The sequence below is a fragment of the Pseudorca crassidens genome, chromosome 3, assembly GCF_039906515.1.
Source record: "Pseudorca crassidens isolate mPseCra1 chromosome 3, mPseCra1.hap1, whole genome shotgun sequence".
Lineage (NCBI taxonomy): Eukaryota > Metazoa > Chordata > Mammalia > Artiodactyla > Delphinidae > Pseudorca > Pseudorca crassidens.
The window spans coordinates 60,922,920-60,939,406 of record NC_090298.1 but is presented as its reverse complement, the minus strand read 5'-3'; the positions used below and the strand labels follow the sequence as shown (position 1 = coordinate 60,939,406).

Here is a 16,487-nt window from a genome sequence, read left to right as displayed (position 1 = left end):
GTAAATTACTGAGTTGTAGGGGTTGTTTGTTACCTAAGCATAATCCACCAAAAGCTGACTGATACACCATGCTAGTGTTATTAAGTTTTAGTGAACACCAATGAGCCCTACCTTTATCTGTCCAGACCTTGGTTCAGGGGATTTCTTCTAACGACTTGTGCCATCGCACACCTTGAACCTGAAAGGATGAAAATTACACTCAGAGACTCAAGCCCAGGAATCCAGGTCTTGGAAGGTTACTATAAAGATATAAAACAGTAATTCCATTTTTAAAAATCACTAAACTACTGCATCATTTTTTTTTTAAACCTGGGCAAACACAAGTCTGTTGCTCATGGACCTGGACGGTTCGGGAGTGACTCTCCAGCCCTTTCAACACCGGGTCACACGTTTCCATCCCCCCTTTCCACTCCAGGCGCATGAATGGAGCGCTGTGTCTTTAAGGGGGACGCGGCGCTGAGATTTCCGCACAGGACAAAATGTCTGCGAGGATCCTGGAGGGGATCGGCGATCCCAGACACCCAGCCCACCTCCCGCTTCGGGGGTGATGGGGTGAGTGTGGGCTGCGAGACTCACGGCGGCGCGTGCCCACGGGAGACTGGGGAGTCCCGGGGGACAGGTGAGGGATCGCGGGAAGCTGCCTGGGGGCGGCGGAGTGAGCTGGGACCAGCCGGGGGCCTGGCGGGGGATCGCAGAGCGCCAGCGCCTCGCAGACGCAGACGCGCAGGCTTGCCAGTGCAAGGGGTGCCGGGCGTGCCCTCCGCGGTGGTGCGATTACCGTTATTGTAAAAGATGCGTTTGGACCCGGGATTCTGCGTAACGCCCGGTTCAGTTTCTTTATGCACCTCATTTTTGCTCCTGCTCTACAGTCTCCCTTCAAAAAAGTTATTCAGGAATATCGAAAGTCATGTGCTCTCCCTTTATTAAAGTTGCCTTATTGCAGTCAGTCCTTTAACAGGGCAAGTGGTTGGCGGCCCTTTCTCTAATTGAGACTTTCTGAATGTTTCCCACTTTGGGGAGAAACCGAATGCAAGCCAGATGCTCAAACAAAGACCCCGATCCCCACCGTGCTCAAACAAAGGAATTTTCTGATCCTTCAGGAACATACAGGAGCAGTTTGCTATAATCACTTACACTAACTTAATGCCCGAAGTTTACCAAGCAAAGTTAGTTTTCCCTCCTTGAAAGGAAAAAAAAAAAAAAAGTACCTGCTACCATCCAAACTTCTAATTAGCTAAGACTACAAAGATGCGGTGTTTACGAGAAACTGTTGTCGAAATAGCTTAATAAATTGACATACTTAGGGTAATCATTTTCTGTACTTTTCATTAATGTAATTATTTATACACATTTTTAAGCCAAAAATAGCTTGAGGCAGCTGACAATGAAAAGTATACAACAATGTATGCAAAGACCAAGAGCCAATACCGCGTAATTCTTAATTAAAAAATCTTTGTTACAGAGCTCTTCAAAGTAGGGCAGCTTTAAATCCCACTAATTCACATTAAATAATGCATCTTACACGATGAAAATGGATCAACACCCTTCTTTTTAGGAACACATGTATTAAATAAAATAATGTAGGCCTGAAATAAAGGTCCACTTAGGGAGGAAGCTTCACAATTTTCATTAAAAAAAATACATTAATAGAGAGCGTTTCTCAGCCTTTTAGCTAATGGAAGAAGTATCTAAAATTTTGGCTTATGACATTTAGAGAACATCTCTGATTTACCAGTTCATTAGCTGTGGGTCCAGTACATTTTTTACAGCCCATGTGTAACATTTTTCCAAGTTTTTTCACACTTAACCCTTTATTCCCTGAGGTATCCATCCTTTACAGTTTGGAAGCATTTTTACTTCAACTAAGCCTTCAGCCTGGTGACTATAGACTAATTTTTCTAACTGTCTAGATTTGTTTATAAATAGATTAATATATGGCAGTAAATTAATATTTCAACAGAGATGGACAGGTAACAGATGAACTGTAGTTTCCTTGATACCTCAGTTGTCAAGGCTAATTATTTGTTTTAATTATTATATTCTGCTTTGATTAAAGTTACTGGTGGATAAAAATGTTTTTAGTGTTTTCACGTAAGTCTGTGTGGATTTGACATTAGGGTGAATTTCTCACCTAAGATCCAGCCAGGCTCAATCTACACATATTTGTTTGTAACTCTGCTAGATTAATCCAACTAAAGCGATTAGACTTGACCATGGAAGGACAAATAGAGCTTTCTGTGATTTTCTGAGAACACTGCCTGGTTCTTTGACATTTAGCCTGCCTGATATTTTGTATGTGTACAAGCACAAGTGTAAAATAATAAAACTAACTTTTGTGGGTGGTTTATAGGATGATTCTCAATGTTATAATCATACATTGTATGTATACACCCATATTTACACAAAGTATTCATCCAGGTTCTGATCTCTTCCTTTATTCTCTATATTGGTATTCAGGGAGATCACATTGAGGAATATGGGTTTTAATCTGATAAGTTATTAGAAGAATAAAACTTCTTCAGAGAACATCAAGTGCAGAGGTAATTAATATGAATGTCTTATCTTCCAGCAGCTTAGACTTCGTATCATCCCTTCCAGATAATGGATACTGGAATGAAACTCATCATAGAATTCAGAGGCATCATACCATTAATACTACTCTCTCCCTTTCCAAGAAATAACTAAAATCTACTTTTTTTTTCAGCTTTTTTCCCCCTGAAATTGGACTCAAAAATTTCCACTGTTAAATTAATTTCATGCTAGCAGTGCATTTATTTAGCCTCAAAAAATTTTATTTAAAATATAAGCTTGGAAGCCTAATTATACAACTAAAGAACTGGTACTTTATTTATTAGAGTCAGCACTAATGGTGACGCGTTTTAGTGAATGTTGTACCCTGAGCAAGGTGGGGAAGGGAAAGAATGCTTAAGCACGTGTATCTGCATGAACCTTTGTGTTAGGGTCCCCAAGCCCACGCTTCCCCACTCTTCATGAGTGAACACTGCTCTGATCTTTACCATGGGTGTCAGCATCTTGAAGCATCTCTCCCCACCAGATGGTAGGCTTCCAGAGGGCAGGGACTATGTGGTGCTCCTCTTGGCATCCTGGGCAGCAAGCACGTGCCTGGCCCTGATCAGGTACACAAGGAGAGTTTGAATGAAAGAGTGGATGAAGTGAAGGGACGTAAACGACATAATCATTCATTGGCAACTTTCTGGTAGTTTTTCAATTGTTTAAGGAAAATTAAGAGAGCTTTTACTTTTCATTTTCTTCTTGTTAGCTAACCATACAAGTCAATAGGTGTTCGGTTTTGGGGCAGTACTTGGTAAGGAAGAAATGCATATCACAGGACCCCACATCTCTAGTTAGCCCCAGCTAACTAGGCCTCCCTATCATCTTCTACCTGAGTGATGAGCCACCTATTGTGCAGGAAGATCAACTGAGGAAGTGAAAATAAATTTGGTTGGGGGTGGGGAAGTGGAGCTATGATTCTTTTTAATTTGCTTTTTGTATTTAAAAATCCCCAAGAGAATTCTTCCAACTTAAACTACTTCCTCTATTGAATAACAGAATATGTTAAAGAGAAAAACAGCACTCCCTTTTAGCCACTAAGAACTTCGTGTAGTCATGTTTGAATAGTAACTACTGGGAGCTTCCTTTTGTTCATGCTTTGAATTGATATAGCACTGGCGAGTCCAACAGTGACATCTCGTGCGTTATCTGATTTCAGCCACCTATTAGGGGCAGCTAATCTTATCATTTCTCCTGACAGATGGGGAGATAGAGACTCCGGTGAGCTGGGGCTAAGAAAGGTAAAGTTGGGCTCATTTCATTTAATGCAGTGTCCCCTGAGTGCCTGCCCTATGCAGGCCCTATGCCGGGGAGATGAGTGAGGTGTGCTGCCCTCCCATGGCACCCTCCATCTTACGTCGATATAGAATCTCCTTCTGCTCAGGCAGGGACCTGCTCAGGCAGGAACCACCCACACTGAGCAAGCTCACACACTGGGATCCCTCCAGGGCCAGATGGCAGTGCACTATGCCCCATGGGACTGTTCCCTCCAGTCTCCAGAGTTAAGGCTGCCTAGGCCTGCCTGAGCTCACATGCTTGAGGATTGTTTTATAAAATTACTTTTTATTTATGTAAAGACCCTGCCATATATATACTCTACCTAAATGTATACACATGATCACGTACATGCTTTCTCAGCACTTTTTCTTTTCCTTTTGTCTTTACCTCTGCCCCTTCTCCTTTCACATCAGCTGCAACCCCCTCAACCCATAGTGTATCTCATTTTTCTTCATATTTATAAAAAATCATTAATCTGTATATCCTATACAGATCTAATTATTTAATGAGTGAGATCATATTATACACACCTTTATGCATCTTGCTTTTCTCCCTAAACAGTTCCTCCAGACATCCCCCTGACAGAGCTCCAATCCATCCTTTTTAATGGCAGCATAATATTCCCTGAGGTGACTACACATTATTTACCCAGCCATTTTCCTGCTGGTAGCCATTCTCTTGATTCCAGTTTTTTGCCATTCTAAATAATACTATGATAAACATCCTAATACATGTTACTTTACATATTGGTACTTTTACTTCTACAGAACAGATTCCCAGGAGTTGGATCCCCAATTATATCTATTTTTAATTAATAGAAATTGCAGATTGCTTTTCCTAAAAGCCTTCACATCTCCACTAGGAATGCATGAGCATACCCTTTTCTCTGCCCCCCCTTCCAACTTTGGCTGACAAACCTCTTCATTTTTGTTAGTGTGATGGATCTAACATGAGACCTTATTGTTACTTTAATAGCACTTCCCTGAATATAAGGGGTGTGCATCTTTTCACAAATTTCCTGGCCATCTGATTTTGCTCTTGGGTCATTTGCCTACTCATATTTCTTGCCCATTTTTCAATTGGCTTGTTTGTCTTTTTCTTCTCAGTTTGTAAGAGCTCTTTGTATATTAGGGTCGTGGCTGAAGATTCTAAGACTTCTCTCCCAAGCCAAGCTGACTTCCAAGCCAAGCTTCTCTCCCTCTGCACTGTAGGGATGGTTGAAATGAGCTCAGGGATTGCTTAGCAGACCTAGGAAGGCTCTGCTAGGAACGACTTGTGGCCACAGTTACTGCTGGTCACTCTTTAGAGACTGAGTCTGAACAGAAGACTCTTCTGAGCCAGAATGTAGCTGTGGTCGGAGGGCTGAGAAGGTGAGGCAGTTCTGAACCATGCTGTCTTCCACCGGTTAAGACCTCCGAGAGTGAAGGCTTGCCAGGGCATAGGAGGTCCCTCTGCCGCCCTCAGAGGGGCAGCACTCTGCTGGCCAACACTTGTGGTGCTGCTTGTCCCTGGCTCAGATGAGGGCTCCACTAAGTCTAAAGGATTAAGACATCAAAATCAGTGATCAGTGCTTCTCATCCCTGTTTTCCACCTTAAGTCTTAGAACAGATGCCACTCCTGTATGTGGCACTCCTCTGGGCATCCCAGATTTTGAAGAAATTAAATCTCTTTCAATTTATAAAGTAAATATAGGCACTCATAATACTACTATTCTCTCCACTTTTGTGTATGTCTAGTAATTTAAAGAAAGGGCACACTCTGGAAAGGTAAGATTCTAATTTAGAAGGAATGGAATTCTAAAAAAAAGAAAAAAGAAATGTAGAAAAAAATTTTAAGTAAAGCTGGGTAACAAAAAACATCTCTAAGACTAAAATCTGGTTCTGTTTACTAAACACAATGTTTACTAACCGCAAAAAAGTTATCCTTGAAGGGGGTCTGTAACTCCCCTCCTCATCCCACCACTCCGGCTTTGGGGACTTTATTGATTTAGTAAATCTCTTGGGGGAAATCTAGCCTTTAATTTCTAATGACCTTTTATACTAATTATCATGGGTAACCATATTCAAACCAATGCCTCATATCAGAAGATACGTAAATAGCTATTTCTTTTGTTAGAAGAGGCCTGGTACTTATTATTTTTTTGGATGATTCTGGTAAATCCATTCTTTTTTTTTTTTAATTCAAGAGATATGTTAAATGTCCTGCCTGATCTCAGTGGACTTGCTTGGTGGGAAAAAAACAAATGAGGTTTAGAAAAGTGTAACGCATCTGTAACAAGACTATTAGCAACTGAATTAAAAGGTTCACTAAATACTATTATTAAAGCAACATATTTTTCCTGTTTTCATCTTTGTCTTCAGTCATCCCTAGTTGCCTTTAATAAAAGAGATTCTGGAACTTCATCATCTCCACTGCTGCTGGTTCAAAACCTGACAGTAGGAGCAGGCACTGGCTATCTCATTGTCCATTATTCTCCCACCTCGGCCTGAACTTTCCCGATGAAATAAGTTCTCAGGAGAGCTCCAAGTCTGTCATATATTCTATTATTATTTTTAAACTTTCAAAGCAAATTTGTCTAGAATCACACATTTGACCCTTTGTGAAGTTTTGTTTTGTTTTGTTTTTTTTGCGGTACGCGGGCCTCACACTGTTGTGGCCTCTCCCGTTGCAGAGCACAGGCTCCGGACGCGCAGGCTCAGCGGCCATGGCTCACGGGCCCAGCCGCTCCGCGGCATGTGGGATCTTCCCGGACCAGGGCATGAACCCGTGTCCCCTGCATTGGCAGGCGGACTGTCAACCACTGCGCCACCAGGGAAGCCCAGTGAAGTTATTTTTTAAAGAAGAAAATTCACCTTTTCTATCTCCCCCCTCATTTGATAGGTTATAACAGTGGGAAATGTTTTCTTAATAGAAAAGACCTGGCAGTGATAGGCACTGTGTTGTATTTGGATCCCTTTAACTACAGGTATTTGTTGGACAAAGCAAACAGCTATTACTTCTATTTTTCTTCCTTAATTAAGAGAATCCACCAAGCTTTTTGTCTTGCAAATATAGACTGCGGGCCATTTAGTTGGGATAAGCAATATAGAAAACTAATTTTATTTTTTTTATGACTGGAGCACCTATGAGAGGGTCGGCAGAATGAACACCAGAGGGACATGGCACCATCCAGGATTTCTAGTATCTACTTTCAGGGCTGTTTAATTGAATTTCTTTTACTCCACCGCCTGTCCTCTGAATTTACTCCTAGCACTGCTGATGGTTCTTGAGAACTCAGAAGCCACACTGCAGTGTTTCCACCTGAGAACCTGGGCTGGCTAGAAACCCTGAGGCAATGATAGAGACAGCCCACCGCCTGATTTGAAGGTAAAAGTTTAGAAAACTGCTTTGTATATTGCTGTTTTCTAAATGTGAGTATTTTTTAAACATTTTAATGATTCTTAGCAGTTCTTGTTTCTCATAAGCACATCGTTTTTAAAATCACAAAAACAAAGATATTTTTACCTTGAAAAAAGTTGTCTCCTTGAAAGCTTTTTGAAAAGCTTCTCAGTCCTAGCACTGTCACCCTTAAAGTCCAAGAAACAAAATTTTCATTCCTGAAACTTTTTTCCCCCACTCCTTTCTTGTGCAACACTGCGAGAAGAATTCAAAAGGGAGCCTTGCTCGTTTTTTTTTAAAGAGCGTAAAGGAGACTAGTTAAAACTAACATATACATACAGCACTTATTTAGCTTATTCTTATGAGAAGCTTGGCTTCCCAATTTTAGTCTTAGTACTTGTGAGCCAGGGAATCCAATAAATTTCGAAGAAAATTCCTGGTTAAGGAAAGAAGGGCTAGGCATTTTCTACCTTTCCCCCCACGAAGAATCAACGGTTAATACCTACTGAAAAAGAAACGCAAGCATCTACCCAAACTAACCGCAGGATTTTTATCAGTAGTGAGAGGGAAGCATGGTTTCTTGACAGGCTAACTCTCGTCCTAGAAGTTGTGTGTTGGAGCGTGTGTCCGTGTGCACATGTAATTTTGTGGTCGTCTTACCCTGTGTCCCTCGGTGCAGGCGCTGCCTAGAGAATGAGGAGCGACGAGCCGGCCGTGACCATGGAAGAGACGGGTGGGCCGGACGCGGCTGCAGGCCGCCTGGGGGCGCCGTACTCCGAGGCCTGGGGGTACTTCCACCTGGCGCCGGCGCGCCCCGGCCATGCGTCGGGCCCCTGGGCCACCTGCCGGCTGTGCGGGGAGCAGGTGGGCCGCGGCCCGGGCTGGCACGCGGGCACCGCTGCGCTGTGGAAGCACTTGAGGAGCGCGCACCGGCGGGAGCTGGCGGAGAGCACCGCCCGCCGCTCGCCGCCCACTGCCCCCGGCCCCGCCGCGGCCGCCGAGGGCGACTGGGCGCGCCTGCTGGAGCAGATGGGCGCGCTGGCAGTGCGCGGCAGCCTGCGGGAGCGCGAGCTGGCGCGGCGCGAGGCGGCCGTGGAGCAGGGCGAGCGCGCCCTGGAGCGCAGGCGGCGGGCGCTGCAGGAGGAGGAGCGCGCGGCGGCCCAGGCGCGCCGGGAGCTGCAGGCCGAGAGGGAGGCGCTGCAGGCGCGGCTGCGGGAAGTGAGCCGCCGGGAGGGTGCCTTGGCCTTGGGCTCGGCCCTGCTGCACGCTCCGCTCAAAGAGGAACCCGAGGGGGACCCCAGGGACGGCTACGTCATCACGAAGGTCTTCCTGTAGGTTTTAGCCGCTCCCACCCACCCACCCCCGGCCAGCCCTACTCAAAAAGTGTGGCCCGCGGACCGGCGTCTTCAGCCTCACCTGGGAGCGAGATCTCAGGTCCGTTGCCGCTCTGCCGAATCGAAATCGCCAAATGTGGGGTCTTGAGAAGCACTTCGGAGGCCAGGCAGAACCAAAAATCAATCCGTGGTCCTCCGGGGTGCCTGGGAGCGCAAGCTCCAGCGGCCTCCAATGCTGGTGGCGTTTAGTGGCATCCGCGCAGGGGGTGGTTTTCCTCTGACTGCCTTTGGAATGAGAGCTCCAACAGCCCTGTGAACCTAGATCACCTGGAGCCATGGCCATATTGTGCCTGGTGACTTTGAAAGGACAGGAGCTTCCTTACACACCAAAGACTATCACACCGGATGGCTGTACACCAGCCAGGGCAACCCAGGGTAGAGGGTGCATGGAACTGATACAGCATTTTTACCCAAAAAAAGTTTTCCTCATTTCCTAATGAGTAAATCATTGATGAGTAGTCTTTGCCCAGCGCCAATTTCTGAACGGGAGAGTTTCCAAGACTGCTCATTACCCTGTCATTTCTAGTGCCTTAGGAAGGCAGTCCTGGAGAAGCCCTCTTTTTGCTCCCCTCCCCATCTTGCCCGGCAGTACCAATCACCCTATCTTACCTCCGCCCTCATTTTTCCCGTTTCAGAGCCAGTGGCAGCTGTGCTGTTTCCCCACTTAACTGCCTCACACCTGCCGCCTAGTAGCAAGACATGACCCCATCCCTCGTTATTAGGAAGGGAGCTTCTGCCCCCACATCTTCACAGTCCTCACTCCTGGGCCAAGGGGAAGGCACCCTCCCATCTGAGGCCACCTCCTCCTCTCATGTTTTCATCCATTCCTCTTCCACCTTTCCTGGGCCCTTCCTCCACAACGTTACCTCTTTTCCTCTGTCTCATTCCCTCCCTTTCTTCAGAGTCTTCCTCTTTAGCAATGCCCCAGTCTTCCTTGGACTGAAAAGAAAGACTCCCCCAGCCTGGATGCTCCCAACTGAGCACCCCCTAAGCAAGGACTGTCGAGCAGTCCTTGCTGCTTATATTTCCTCCCCACTCCTTACTCCTTCACTCGTGGTCAGCTTTTCAGGCTACACTGGACTCTTAAGAAGCCGCTACAGTCTCACAATGGCTGAATATGATGATTTATTTTCAGCCTTCATTTTGCTTAATCTCTCCCTTCTTGAAATTTTTCCTTTGGTAGATGGAACTTGCTTTTCCTCCAGAGAATTCCTTTTCCTGATGTAGACTGATTTCCAAACAGTTTTTCTTCAGGTCTCTTTTTTCCTCATTTTTCTGAGAATTTGAAAATGTTCAAGCATCCAGAAAAAGTTGAAAAGCTAGTACAATGAATACCCACATATACCCTCCACCTAAACAGTTGTTAACATTTTTGCCATATTTATTTTTCTTCCCTCCACCCCAAACATGCATGGCATTTCATCCCTAAGGTATTTCAGCATGTTTATCCCAATAGCCTCTAAGACAGATTCCTTAATTGAAATTCCCTAACTGTCCCAAGAGTGTCTTTTTCTCTTTTCTAAAAAACAGGGCCCAGTTAAGATTCACACATTACTTTTGATTATAACCCTAGTCTCTTTTAGTCTAGAACAGCCCCCTTACTATTTTTTTTCCATGACATTTACTTTTTAAAAAGTCCCGGCCATCTTATATATGTCTTATAGACGTCCTGTATTCTGGATTTATCTGATTGTTTCCTTAGGCCAATTTATGTACCCAATCTTGGTTCATGTACCCGTAGAGGTACAATAATCACCTCTGTGCCAGCGACTCCTGACTACCTCCAGCCTTTAGTGTTCTTCCGGGTCTGTCCTTCATGGCCAGTCCCCTGCAGCATGTCTCCACCTCTACTTGCATATCTTGCCACAGGAGATGGTAGGGGTAATTCTATTCAACTCTGCATCTCCACCCCTGACCCAATAACTAATAACTACTGGGCTCTTAAAATGTATCAGGTACATTTACATGTATTATCTCACTTTATTTCCACAGCAGCTCCTTGGGGGGCGGGTATTAATACTATGCCCATTTTACAGCTAAGGAAACAGAGAGGGGTTAAGTGGCTTGTATGAGATTAAAGCTGGTAAGTAGTTGAGTCGGGTTCCAAATACAGTCTCTACCTGCAGATGCCATGCTCCCAGCTGCTGTACTGTCGGCCTTGTTACTCAGTCACCGGAGCTGACACCTGTTTCCTTCCTAACTCCAACTCCAGGTAGTACCATCAGTGACATTAACATGTACTGAGCACTCACCATGCCAGAGCTGTGCTAAAATGCTTCACAAGAATAACTGCCTCTGCCTACTATGCAGCAACCCCATGATATAATTACTCTTACACCCATTTTGTAGAGGAGAAGAGACAGGCTCACGGTAACTAAGTAATGAAGCGGCAGAGTGGGATTTGAGCACCAGTCTCACTGAATCCTAGGCCCCTGATCTATTGAGTCTATATCTACAAAGTATCACAGCTGTCTTCCTTCTGATGCCACCTGCTCAGCTCAGGCCCCATTTATCATTCATCTGGGATTCATCTTCCCATCCTTGTCTTCCCACACTGTCCCCTACTTGGCCAAAGGAACTGTCCTAAGCTGACATTGATTGTATCACATTGCCTGCTCAAAGGACCCCCAAGATCACCCATCATCTACAAGCTCTAGCTTTGTGGCTTGACGTTCAAGTCTCCTCGACCCCTGTACCAGTCTTATCTGTCCCTTCCCTTACACATGCTGTGTGCTTTGGCCAAACTGGACTCCTCGTTCTTCTGACATGCCCTGGTGCTTGGCACCTCTGTGCCTGTTTGCCTTTCCTCCACTTAAAAAAGCCCCTTCAATTTCTAAGTATGAAAAATCCTGCCCATTCTAAGACCTAGCTCAAATTCGACTGCCTACATGAAGCTTTCCTGGATTCCTCATCATTCAGAGATGATTCTTTACTTCTCTGGACTCTCAGCATTTTGTATCTCAAAACCCTTAGAAAGGCCATCTAGCGTGTGGCTCTGTGGGTTCCTGTCTTACCTCCCTTGCCTGAGCCCTTGGGAGTAAGGATGGAGTTCACTCATCCTTCTGCTCCCACAGTGACTTGCCTGTAACAGCTGCTCAATAAGTATTTGAGGCATTGAACTCAATGTCTTTAAGATTTTCACAAGTCTTCTCAAATTATTAATATAATTATTCATTTATCTTTAATCCTCTAAGTAGAATTCCTAACAAAAAAATAGCCTAAAAGGAAGCAGCAGTAAATTTTAAAAAGCTGTTTAGTCAATAAAGATTTAATAAGTGTCAGTTATTGGGCTGTTTGGTTTGAATCCAATCACCTAGTATGTCATTATCAGGAACACTTTTCTTAAAATTATTTTCTTTACTACACAATTAATAAAAATGCAATGCCCCACTCTACGAAGAAAAGCTGAAAAAAATCCCCCAAAGTCCTGTCACCTTAGACTGCTATTAACATTTTAATGTATTTTATTCTTTTGTCTCTTGCAATTTTTGTATTACTCTAATAATAGTATGATTTTTCTTTTAAGTATTGAAATTTAACTTCTTCATGTGGATTTATAAGTTGGGTTATAAGATTTGAATCTGGACTTTTTGGAAGAAAAAAAAAAACTTCTACAAATGTCACTCTTCAGTTTCACCAATTGTTAGAACCACTAAAATAAGCAAAGATTGACTTTCAGAATCTTAACCTCTCCTTCAAAATAGATGGCTAATGGGAGCACCAGTAGCCTGTTCAGGGGATGGGGAAAGCAATTAGCCTGACTGATGACTTACCACTGGTTGTGGGAGTTATACACTTTTTACACTTCTGCATTGCTATAACTTTTCTATATCAAGCATAAATTACCTTTATAATTAAAAATAAAGTTACTTACCTCTTGCAAATGGAAAATCCTTACTACCAGCATTCAGCTTCCTTATTTAAGATAAACAAAACTTCCAACACAAGAACCGAGATAATCTTCAATTCCAGAGAAGCCTAGAAGGAAATGCAGCCCTTGTCCAGTCCAACTCCATCATTTGACAGAGGAGAAAGATGAGCCTGAGTGGCTCGTCCACTCTTAGTGGCTATGATGGCTCACCTGACTCCAGCCTCATCAGATATTCTGCCTCTTTGGCCTTGAGGGCTTCTGCTGGCTCACCTGGCAAAGCACAAGGGCTATCAGGACCAACTGGCTAAGCTGGCATCCTGTCAGCTAAGAGCTGGGATCTGAAAGTGCAGAGGTGGGTTCCGGGGATTGCATCAGCCTCTCTGGCTGTGGCACAGTCTGCTCACAATTAGAGTTGTCATTGCTAGTGGGTGATGGTGACATGCCTTGCATATATTGGCAGAGCTTCCCTGATTTATGTGACTAGGCTTGCTAATAGCACCAGCCAGCACTGCCTTTGAGGGCAATGCACGCAGTGGTGAGGTGGATGGCTGGAATTGGGATGCAGAATGCCCTAAACCTGACTCCTGAACTCCTGCCATGATGTAAAGTGATCAATCACTTCTTTAGGTTGAAATTTGTCAGGGAGGAGGGGGTGTGGGCAAAGCAGGGTAATGACAACCAAGGCTGAAAGAGCTAGGGCCCTTTATGCATCTAAGTTTTCATCCTTGGAGGCTGGACAAGGGAAGGGCTTGGCTTGGTCTGGGCTGAATTTCTACTTTAAGTGGCTGTCCATGTCTTAATGTCTTAGAGGGGATTCATAAAAACTGAGCTGCTGTTTTGTTTTGCTGCCATGGACTCATTAGGGAATTCTATTTCTAAAGGTTTGATCTTCTTACCTTTCTACAACTTGAATCTGCTCCTTTGTCTGGAAGATGGATGAGGTGATCCTTAAGGTCCCCTTTAGCTCTAACATGCTGATTACATAAAATACTGTGAAACATCAATCTTTGAGTGAATCAGTTGTTCTGTTTAGATTTTCTTGTTAATTGCAGATTTAGAAGAAAATGTTGAAAGTCACATGTGTGTTTATTAAAAATGATAATAGTATATCACACTTCTACAGAACTGAGGTACTAACTCTACGGGATTCACACCTAGAACTGAAAATGTGTGCAGTGGTAATAAGCGTGCTCTCCTATACCATACTTTTTGTCTTCACAACAGCCTGCTGGCAGGATAGGTATAATCATCCATGCTTTACTGTGAGGCTCCACGTTTCAACAAGGTGAAATGGCCTGTAAAGGCCACACAGCTTAATAAGTAGCAGACTGGAGGCTGGACCTCAATCCGTGGTTCCCAATCAGACTTGGGACCAAAGAGTTGGACCTCCTTCCACAACTCTCTTCTGGCTCACCTCTTTACCAGTGCCAGGACCTATGTATCATGGCTTGAGTGTTTGCTGACACTTGGGTCAACGTTGGCTACTTCCCACCCACGAGCTCTGGTGCTGAGGGTAAGCAAGGCAGCTTTCCCAGAGGAAGCAAGGTTGGCCTTTATTAGTTTCCTATTGCTGCTGTAACAAATTACCACAAACTTAGTGGCTAAAGACAACACAGATTTTATTATCTTATAGTTCTGCAGGTCAGAAGCCTTGAAATGCATCTCAAAGTGTTTGCAGGGCTGTGTTCTTTTCTAGAGGCTCTAGGAGAGAATCTGGTTTTTGCCTTTTCCAGCTTCTAGAGGCTGCCCACATTCCTTGGCTTGTGGCCCCTTCCTCTTCAAGGCCAGCAAGGACCGGTCTTTCTCACGGGGCATCACTCTGCCTCCCTTGTCCACATTTAAAGGACCCTCTCCTTAAGTTCAGTTGGTCAGCAGCCTAATATCATCTGCAACCTTAATTCTCCCCTGCCAGGTAACACTGCGTTTCCAGGGATTAGGGTATAGACATTTGGGGAAGGCGGGGAGGTGACAGGCATTATCTACCCACCACAGCATTATACTGCCTGACCCAGGTCTGGGGGGTGGGGGTGGGGGTTTAGAAAGGCACATGCCTGATGGGGACCCCCTATTCCTCAGGAATCAACACTTTACTGGGGGTCCTAATCTTTCCCTCTTGTATTAATATTTTACTCAGCCTCTCTGCCCAGTGCAGGGAGTCCTCATAGACTTTTCTGAGAAAGATATCTAGAAGATGACGATGAAGAATGCCCTCTGGGGGGAAATCAGAGGCCTCCAGAGTTCTGAGAACATTTACAAATTTGTGGCACTGAGTAGGATCTGGCTGACTAGGAAGGCTGGGGGTGTGTGCGCGAGGAGTTGATAGAGCCTTTGGAGTCAGATGTGAATTAAACTCTAAGCTTTCAAAAAAAAAAAAAAGCGCACTCAAATGTTATGATTAGTGAAAATGCTGAAACATAAAAAAATAAAAGGAAAATAACATCTAAGCTCCCAACCACCTACGTTAGCTGTCACCTTGGCAACCAGCTCAATCTCTCTGAAATCCAGTTTCTTCATCACTAAAATATAGAGAGAAGACATACCTTACGGAGTTGTTATAGTGATTACTATTTAGGCAAATTCTGACATAGTTTAAACTCAATAACCATGACTTCTTTTTTTCCTCTTACTTATCTGAATGGGAGCTCAAAACCAATCCAAAGGACTTCAGAAAGAGCACCCTGGGACGATTCCCGAGAGGAGAGGCACATAAGCCACAGAGGTTTGCCAAGTCATTTTCCCTCATGATGGAACTATTTTTCTATCAAAACACAAATTTCATACCTGATTTGCCAAATAAGCTAATCCAGTCAAACTCAATGTGACTGGTGACTACAAAGGAATCTGACCAATCGTACAAGTAAATATATCAAAACCTACCCATTTAAGCACTTCTGCCTTCAAAGTTGTCACCTTTGAAGACTATACAGTTCTTCCAAAAATGCTTCCATGCTTAAAACACTTCTGGAACTCCTCTTTTAGAGTAGCTCTTGGAATTTCTGGCACATTCTTTAAAACACCCTAAGGTTGGCAAATATTCATCTTACCAGGAAAAGTTGATTTTTGAAAAGAGCTGCCAGTTACTCAGAGCCCAGTCTGGTGAATATAACCAGATTAACATTTCTTGTTAATAAGGTGTGATTATAATAAAGCATTGATAATTCTGTGTGTGTGTGGTTCATAAACTGGCCTTGAAGGTGTTGTACATTAAGGTTAAGTAAAGGGAGCACAGTTGCAGTAGAAATTAAAGCCCATTTGAGTGGGTTTATGATGTGAATGAATTCAGATAGCCCTGGGAGTCATTACATATTTAAATAGTACTAGATGTTTCTCTTTATGAAAATCTTAATTATGACATTCTCTAAAATCTGATTTCATAGTATTAAAATGAAGGCTTTAAGGAAAAGCAAAAAATGCTAATGAAAGCTTCATTATTTCAGTATATATTCTCCTGGGCCTTTGGTCAAGGTAAGTAATGAGCAGATGAATGAGCTGGCAGAAGTCTGTTAGTAATTGGAAGCTAAGTAACACACTGTCACGTGTTTAAATATATTTAATAGTCCACCAACTTTTCCCTGTCTTGCTTTCTGGGCAATGAAACGTAGATGAGGAAATTTCTGGGCATTTTAACAGAGATGAGGAAAGCTAGCTTTCAGCTGGAAAAATTTCTGAAAGTCATTCTTACTCAGCAGACACAGAACATTGTTTGCCTCCATCACATTAGCTTCCCCAAGTGTGTCTGCTCTTCATCCTCCAGAGACTTTTTGATTTAAACGTTTTCCATCAACTCCAATTTCTAACAACCTGATAAATGTTGCTTTTTTTTCTTGGTACTTCAGTGCTCTATTGTTCAGACTTAGAACCACAAAACCCCAGGGTCTGAGCAGGCAGAGTTACTATTATTTCAGGTAATTAGAGGAGATACATAATCAAATGAGGGGCTGCAGCCTCAGTAAGGTTCTACTGCTGTCTACGTATCCAAAACCCTTAAAAACATG

The 16,487-nt window shown here is 43.8% G+C and overlaps 1 protein-coding gene, 1 long non-coding RNA gene and 1 other non-coding gene across 6 annotated transcripts; 2 read left to right on the top strand and 1 right to left on the bottom strand.

The window, feature by feature from the left end:
- The first annotated feature begins 364 nt into the window (after window positions 1-364).
- ZBED3 (zinc finger BED-type containing 3) lies at window positions 365-11,451 on the top strand. Of its 4 annotated transcripts, none has more exons than XM_067731056.1 (4): window positions 365-552; window positions 3,773-3,812; window positions 7,100-7,215; window positions 7,907-11,451. In XM_067731056.1, the coding sequence occupies exon 4, from the start codon at window positions 7,921-7,923 to the stop codon at window positions 8,560-8,562; it is 642 nt and encodes a 213-aa protein (XP_067587157.1). In that variant the 5' UTR covers window positions 365-552; window positions 3,773-3,812; window positions 7,100-7,215; window positions 7,907-7,920; the 3' UTR covers window positions 8,563-11,451. The 4 variants fall into 4 exon arrangements, with proteins under 4 accessions (XP_067587157.1, XP_067587156.1, XP_067587154.1 ...); XM_067731055.1 differs by having other exon boundaries at window positions 367-619; XM_067731053.1 differs by lacking the exon at window positions 3,773-3,812 and having other exon boundaries at window positions 382-619.
- On the top strand, window positions 5,205-5,342 carry LOC137222890 (small nucleolar RNA SNORA47). The gene has a single exon (XR_010942670.1). It is a non-coding gene; the product is annotated as a small nucleolar RNA SNORA47 (small nucleolar RNA).
- A 1,044-nt stretch (window positions 11,452-12,495) lies between the features above and the next one.
- Window positions 12,496-13,155, bottom strand: LOC137221416 (uncharacterized). The gene is made up of 2 exons (XR_010941990.1): window positions 12,703-13,155; window positions 12,496-12,599 (listed from the first exon to the last, which is right to left on the bottom strand). It is a non-coding gene; the product is annotated as an uncharacterized lncRNA (long non-coding RNA).
- Window positions 13,156-16,487: the final 3,332 nt, after the last annotated feature.